Genomic DNA, 7,992 nt, shown 5'->3' with positions numbered 1-7,992 from the left:
TGCACAGAAGGAGTGAGCCACAGCAACGCGTGGCGGGGTACAGCTAGTTTTTGCGTGATTGTATTTCCACACAAAAACGCAATCATGCGAATGTTATTGATTACAGTGATCTCCTCTTTAGGCGTCTATTGATATTGTTAAGGGGCGCCAATATTCTAAATGTGTTGCAAAGTTTGGTCTATAATTCCCTAATATTTATATGCAAGAAAAAATAGAATGTTACCATATTATATAAAAAGTGTTAAATTAATAGTACAGTCCATGGCTATCTTACGAGAAGCTGCAACGATTTTAGGCTTCCCAAGACAAATTTATCGTTAAAAAAACAATATATTTTATAAAGGTTTCAAAATGTTTAATGAACGCCCTTTAAATGTTAAGGAAGCCAAAAATCAAGAAGATGCAAAAAAATGTCATCGTTCCTGAGCATGACTGCAGTTCACCAACAAACAAACATCAGTTCACAACGACCTGTCCTTAATATTCGGCGTGAAGTGTTGTTTATTGGTTAGCGATATCCAGTGGTGTTCAGGAACGGTAACAAGTTATAGACATCATCGATAAATCCTTTAACGATCTACCGTGCTAGGTACCCTTGAGCCAGTCAGATAATGCCATCCCCAATTGGGGTATGTTGAGACTAAAGCCATTTCAAACAACGTTTTACTCCGAACCACTAATCACTCCTAAATTATTCATGGTATATTTGCGGCACGTTCCACAGAAGAAGATAATCTCAGTATCGCCTGGTGTTCCACTTCCACCACCACCACAAAATCAATTTAATTTTATTTTTCCCAAAATTATTTGAATAACTTCTCCAGTGATATTATTATACGAAAATTATTATTTTTCATTACCCCCATCTTACCGAATCCAATTACAAAAATACTATTTTGAAATCAATAACAGAGCTTTCCGTGTATGAAATAATGGACTTTTAGGACGGGTTGTTTTGGAGAATTTGAACAATTCATCAAATTTCAACGTTCATTTACGGGTTCTGTGAAAGTCCTATTCAAATTCTGTTATTATATCATTATAGGCTAGTTGCTTGACAGAACTGAAATAAAAACAGAAAGTAACTTTGAAATTTGAAGAATTGTTCAAGTTCTCCGAAACAACCCGTCCTAAGAGTCTCCTTTCAGGCTTAGCAATTTATTTAGTTTAACCCGTAAACATAATATACAAATCACTTAGAAATATTTTCGATATCGGCCTTTTGTCTATCTTTATACAGCTGAGAGTTCTTGATTGCAGAATACAGGGTGAACAGGACGTGCAGGGCTTGAACCTTTCCGTTCAAACCCAGTTCGGGATAGACCGGAATGTCGAACAAGCTGCAGACGATGTCCACATATTGGCTGAGACTGCAGTCCAAAGAGGCTGGAGGGAAGCCGACTTCGTTCAGCTTGGTTTCCATGGACTCCGGCCATTCTTCCATCAAGGAGTCTATGTCGGGCATAGGTCTGAAAAATAAAAATAAAAATAAATTTTTGGTGTTTTGTCCTGCCGTTGTAACTATTTTTTTCAAATTTTAAGGCTGTATATTTTCTTACTTCGTGTAGTGAACGTTTGGTGGTGGTTTTGACTGGTGCAATTCACTGACATCTCTGATCCATCTTTCTATAGCTTTTCCATTCTTCTCAGCATTCTCAATTTTCTTCACAACCTGAAATCAATGTCCCCAATTTATATAAACTTCACATATTTTTTTGTTTTGGTCTTCGGAACCTAAGCAGAAAATTGGAATCTTCATCACATTTGGATTCGATTTTGTAGTATAACTTTTTTCCATATGAGCTTTCGTTTTAGAATAAATAGAGTCCGAGGTTGGAATTTTTTCAGGTCAGATATGGAAAAAAATTGGACGCTTGGGGATTAATATCTAAAATGCGCCAAAGCGTCGATCCAGCTTCAAAAGTTTTTTAACCCTTAAAGAAATGGTATAAATTTAAAAATACATTGTGTCCGGGGGTAAAGTGCACTAATTTCGGGAGGTTATTCTGCATGATGGTAGGAGAAAAAAAGAAAATTCACTTTTTCCAAAAAACCAACTTTTTTCCACACAAAAAGACATGCCTACTGAAGATTCTTAGTGTGACGTACAAACTTACCCGATAAATGTACTGTGAACTTGCCGAGAATGAGGTGGCAATGTTGTGATCGGCCCGTATCCATTAAAACCGTATATAAACAATAACATTAGGCAGAGAGTTTGACGTTTACAATATTATGCTACAATATCGTATGTTTTAATTCAAATTCAAAAAGAGAACTGTACTGAAATTAACAAAATGTATTCATAGTTTTGACAGTTAATCACTTAACTAATGTCATTGCTTTTGACTAATTTAACGATTTTTTGAAAAATGTGAACTTTCCATGTGTATTTACATCATATGATCTGTAAACCTTATGAATGTCTGCACATTCTTCGTGGATGTAGCCAGGCGTTGTCGCAGCAATTAAAATTACGCACAGATAAACTCAATGTTAAAACTAAGTCTTTGGAGAAAACACGCACTGAATAAAGATTTTCTTTTAAGTAAGTCTGAATAAATGCACACTAATATAAAGACACACTATATTAACAAGTTTTGATTAAAACAATCAAGTTTTTTAAAGTGAAACACTGCTAGATACATTAAATTATCAGATCCTTAGCGAATAACATAAATTTTATTGACTCTAGCTGCGGTCTTTATGTAAATAGATTGACGGAACGGCAGCGTTTGGGCGCGGGACGATAGATTTAACAATAGCGCAAAATAAAAATTCCAAGTCATAAATCTTTTTTACTAGTACTATAACGTAAAATCACCTCCTTAAGAGCACTCTTAGTGCACTTTACCCCAAGGACACCCTGTATATACCTATATCGAAATGCTCAGATCGAAAAAAATGTTTTTTTTATTCTCCATGTGAAGCAGATTCACCAATTTTCCGCTTGTACTGCGAGTTTCCAGACACTGTGTCTAATGTAAACCTTCATTCAACGAACCTTACTTTTATTCACACTGATACTTTGTGTAATTTACCATAGTTTGTTTCGTTGTATTTGATTTTGATGCAGCCCTGAGTTGCAAATGGAGGAGTGCCGGGTCACTTTGGTTTGGGGATGGTTCGTCCAAAACGATGAGCCCTGAAAAAAATAAAAGTAATTTATTTCCAGTTAATATTGTATTTCGAATACCATAATATCTTGTACGAAGACGATATCTAGGTATGTCACATTGTTTTACAGGTTTTTCAGTGGAGTCTGCTAAAAGTAAGTAGCAGCTACTTCATTATTTTCTGAACATTTAGACTTTTTCAAGAACTATACAGGGTGTGTCAGCAAGTACCCGACAAACTTTAACCAGCTATTCCTCAGCACATTTGGAGTAAAAAATGTTATGTGCGCTTTGCTGTCCGGTAACATTTTTTTTCCATTAAAAACAAAAAATAAATAAAAAATCCACACTCCGTCACTGTCATTTGCATTGTTTCTCGTGTTCAACAGCTGTTATTAGCAAGTGTGTCAAAAAGTGTCCTCGCTCTTTCGTACACACTAAATAATAATAGTTAAAAATGAGACGAATGGTGCCGTGCCATTTCGTTGTGATTGTAAAAGCGCGCCAACGTAGGTACGTGCGTACATTATTCAACGAAACTCGAACAAAATATTGCCAGACGTGTTTTCAAACTTTGACAAAGGATAAAACATTGGTGACATGTGGTGAAAATATGAATAGTAAATTTTTTATTAAAAAAAAATGTTACCGGACAGCAAAGTGCCCATAGCATTTTTTATTCTAAATGTGCTAAGGAATAGCTGGTTAAAGTTTGTCGGGTACGTGCCGATACACCCTGTATATAAATAAATCCCTTCCCAAAGCCCCTTTTTTACCCGCCTCAAAATTTTGCACAACCGGGTGATGGTATACGTATTGCCAATGGCGTAATTACATACGTAGCTACACCTTTATACAGTTGTATCAGCACATAGACTAATATTAGACCAATGTATCAGCAGTATCAGCACGTAGGTACGGGGAAGATTTTAACCAGCGATTCCCGAGCATATTTGGTGTGAAAATGTGCATGTCATTTTGCTGTCCGATGATATTTTTTTCAATGAACTTCTCAGGATAATTTGTTCATTTTAACAGCTGTTTATTATCCGTAGAGTCAATTTGCTCGCTTTTGGAAACAGGTCATTTGCTCTCATAGAAATCGTTGTCTTCATTATAGTAATAGTTAGAAATATGAACTAAACGGTGTGATGTTGAAAGACAAAATAGCAAGCTTTTCATTCAAATATAGAAGTTAACCACAGAATAATTAAAATGTTACACCTCTATGAAACCAAAGGTTCCGACCGCAATTTGAGGAAAAATTTTTAAACTTTGTGAATTTTTAATGAAGTGAATATTAATAAATTATTTTATATGAAAAGACACAAAAAGTGAGGTGAGGCGTTCAATGATCATAAATCATTTTTGTATTTTTTTTGTTATAAGTAACTTTAGTTCAGTGTTTAGATGAATAAACGTAAAGTGACTGATTTTTAAAAAGATTTAATTTTGATTTCAAAATGTTTACATGTAAAAAATTATGTTTATTTCTAATAATAAAACTTGAAGACGTCCTTATCACCTTCGAAAAACAAAAATAAAACTTTTTTATGAAACCTTGTCACTGATCACGTGATACGCGCTCTGCCTCGTCCGTTACCGTGCTGCTGGAAAGAGACGGAGTGCATATGCATATACACGTGAGCCACTAGTCTGTACTCAGTGGAGACGTGTGATGGAAAAATATATTTTTTGTTGAAAAAACTATCATCGTTTACAATCCTTCGAGAACATGTTGATTACTGATACACCCTATATACCGGGGAGTTCATTGGTACACAATTTAAAGGGAATTTTTTTATTACCAAGTTCTCCAATTTTCTCCAAAGTCTTTTCGGGTAAAGGTTCTCCCTTGAGATTATACTGCGGGGTGACGACTTTGATGAAAGCGTCGATATCTCCCACTGCAGGAATGTAGTCGGGAAGGAACGGCTTCAGTTTGAAGTCAATGTCAATCTTTTGAGGAGCATACCTAGAAAAGAAATGTATTTTCAATTGGTACAAAAATTGTAGCTTTATACTCTCAAAACGAATAAGCCATGTGTATAGCGAACGGTTAGCTGTAGAGATGCCAAGGCGAAATTCGTAAATAAACATTAAATTTGTAACCAATATCTTGTTTATCTCGATCTTTCCTGCAATTTATTTAAAATCTTTTTATTTATTTAACCTTCCAGCGGGCGCGCTGTCGTAAAATTTACGACAAACGCGCCTTATCGCTTCCCCCACTCTTGCGACTTAGTTGTAAGCATCGAGCTTCGAGCTATGCTAGAGTCAAATCAAATGTCAAACATTTACCGCAAGATATAAATGCTTTTCTCAAAGTGAATTACGGTAGGGCAGTTGAACCGATAACAGAAGAATAAAACAGAAGCTTTCCAAAATGCGGTGTTTGTCGGTTATGTGCACTGGATAAGAAAAGATCCTCAGCATCAATGAAGTGTTGCCGTTGCCAGTCCTTTACATGTAAGAACCATTCTTCAGTTGAGGTGGTTTGTAACAATTGTAAGGATGAGAATATTGATTCTGACTAAATAGGTCGATAAAATATTTTGTTTTGAAATATTAACATGTTTAGAGTGTTGTTTCGTTTTTTTAAGAAAGTCAAATATATTTTTTTAAAGTACTGCCTATTATGATTTTTCATATCCTTAACGAAATTCCCTAAAGTTTGTATAAAGAAAACACCACTTACATGGAGAAAACTTGATGACGTAAAATTTACGACAAGCGCCCGCTCAAGGGAAATTTCTCAACGCGCCCGCTGGAAGGTTAAATGTTTCATTGATCATAAATACATCCGCCATAACCTCAATATCAAGTATCAAGGCTGACTGTAGTAATAGTACAGGCCTTAGCGCGCGACGGTTTTTAAAAAGATCTAGTCAGTGCCATCGAGCATCGACAGTTTGCAAATGGTTGTGATTGTTGTTGATACTAGATTTGTTTGTTATTTTACCAAGCATAATAATAAAGCAGAGTGATTAAATTAATTAAAACAGCGAAGTTTACTTAGTTCACAGTAGTGTCTTCGTAATTTGGCGGTCGAACCTCACACCCGTAATCTAGTCGGTCTTGCTCTATATATTTTGAGAAAGCTTTGTGTCTCAGTAACAACATCAATTAAAACCCAATAATATTACAACATGATTTTGTACCACGAAAGTTAGGAGCACTCCTGTCCTGAGGCGACCGGTTCACCAGGGGCATTAATTTTTTAGAAATTGACACACATGCTCTGGGGATGGCTACACAAGAACCAATGATTACATTATCCAATTTAGAAATATAGGATGAACAGAGATACAGATACAGTAATAGATGGGGCAATGTTGCCAATGCACAGCGGCCATTTTGGAATAATGGCAGGAGCTATTCCTGCCGACCTTCAGCTCTATTAGCTTGTACCTCAGGATGTGCTGAAAGATCTCTGCGATGTCAGGGCTGACCTCGAGGTCAGCGTACTGCTGAGGGTCGTAGGCCCCCTCGGCCGGGATGACCATGGTGGTGCGACCCCTGACCCTATTCCTGCCGACCCTCAGCTCGTCCAAATCATTGCTGTCTGTATCTGCACATAAGTAAAGATACAAACAATAAATGTGATTAAACCAAAAGCTTGATGAATTAGTATTGGGGTGGGTTATACATTTAATGCATCCTTTACAACTCGGAGGATATATCTGAATGCTTTTACATGCAGGTGGTACAATTTCGACGATAGACAATTTTAAAACATAAGGTTTCCCGGGAATTGAATTATAATACTATTTCCCTCTCCAAAAGCATAACATATTTTGAATGTGAGGCAGCAATAACTCCTGAACGGTGAGCTCTGACAATATGATTTTTTTACACATTTTTCTGTCTACAATTATAAGGTCAACGCCACATTTACATTATGCGTCATGGGGTTATGAAATTAACATCAATTTAAGCGTGTTTAAAAATAATAATGTCAGGACGTGAAATTATTAGGTGCTTCCATATTTTTCTAGTGAACAAGAAAAAATCGGAGTTATCCAAATATTGGGTGGAGCCAGATGGTAACCACTAATACCAAATTTAATAGATTAGATATCTTTTTATTTGATTAATTAGTGAAATTTCATTTACGTAATAATAAAAATTCACTAATGAGAAAATAATTTTAATGTGCGGCAGCCTCTTTGATAGTCTCTGCAGTTTGTATGTAGGTCGGCGACAGGAACACTTCCATGTCGCAATATCTTCTTTTGTTTTTTTTTATCTGTGGGTAATAATTCAATTTAGATACCTACCAGAGTTTTCTGAGGATTCACTATTCTTGCTGTTCTGTTTGGTAAGTTCAGGTCTACTGTCCCTTGACACCTGTTGAGACAACACAGGTCGCTTCTCCGTCATCCTGGTGATGTTCTGTGGCTTGTCCGGTGACTGAAACGACCACAATATTAATAACGGGTTAAGAAAACCACTTTCAACATAAGAAATCTGGTAAACCGGTGAATTATAATAATAAAAATGTGACATCGCACGAGGGTCATGCAGTTCTGCACCCAACAAGCCCGAAGTCAGATTACATAATGTTACCATTTTATTCTTATTATTAAGAGGGTACTGAAAAACTTTTGAACTCACAAATATTATTGTGAACTAAAGTGGTGCCATCTTGGCGCTACAAAAAAATGCATTGTGTTTGACAAGTCTTTCCCCAGCCCTTAAAGCAGAATAAAGCCCGGAAACGCTGGATGCTTCAGCTAGTTTTAACAAACATAATATTCGTAATATTACCATGCCTACAATTGCTTCAAGTTTATTCATATCTGCTTGAAAACTTGACGTAAATTAAAATGACTGTTAACAAAATATTTGTATTTTCTTTTTCACTATCCGATAA

General features: G+C 36.1%; 1 protein-coding gene across 1 annotated transcript; it reads right to left on the bottom strand.

Annotated features, from left to right (window-relative positions):
* Nucleotides 1-955: 955 nt before the first annotated feature.
* IFT46 (intraflagellar transport 46) lies at nt 956-7,639 on the bottom strand. The gene is made up of 6 exons (XM_089646997.1): nt 7,397-7,639; nt 6,528-6,687; nt 4,925-5,091; nt 3,042-3,145; nt 1,560-1,672; nt 956-1,469 (listed from the first exon to the last, which is right to left on the bottom strand). Exons 1-6 carry the CDS (start codon nt 7,623-7,625, stop codon nt 1,193-1,195), a joined length of 1,050 nt encoding a protein of 349 aa, XP_089503123.1. The 5' UTR covers nt 7,626-7,639; the 3' UTR covers nt 956-1,192.
* Nucleotides 7,640-7,992: the final 353 nt, after the last annotated feature.

This window comes from Hesperophylax consimilis, chromosome 25 (genome assembly GCF_061612785.1).
Source record: "Hesperophylax consimilis isolate HC1 chromosome 25, BYU_Hcon_1.0, whole genome shotgun sequence".
Lineage (NCBI taxonomy): Eukaryota > Metazoa > Arthropoda > Insecta > Trichoptera > Limnephilidae > Hesperophylax > Hesperophylax consimilis.
This window is presented reverse-complemented; position numbering and strand designations above follow the sequence as displayed.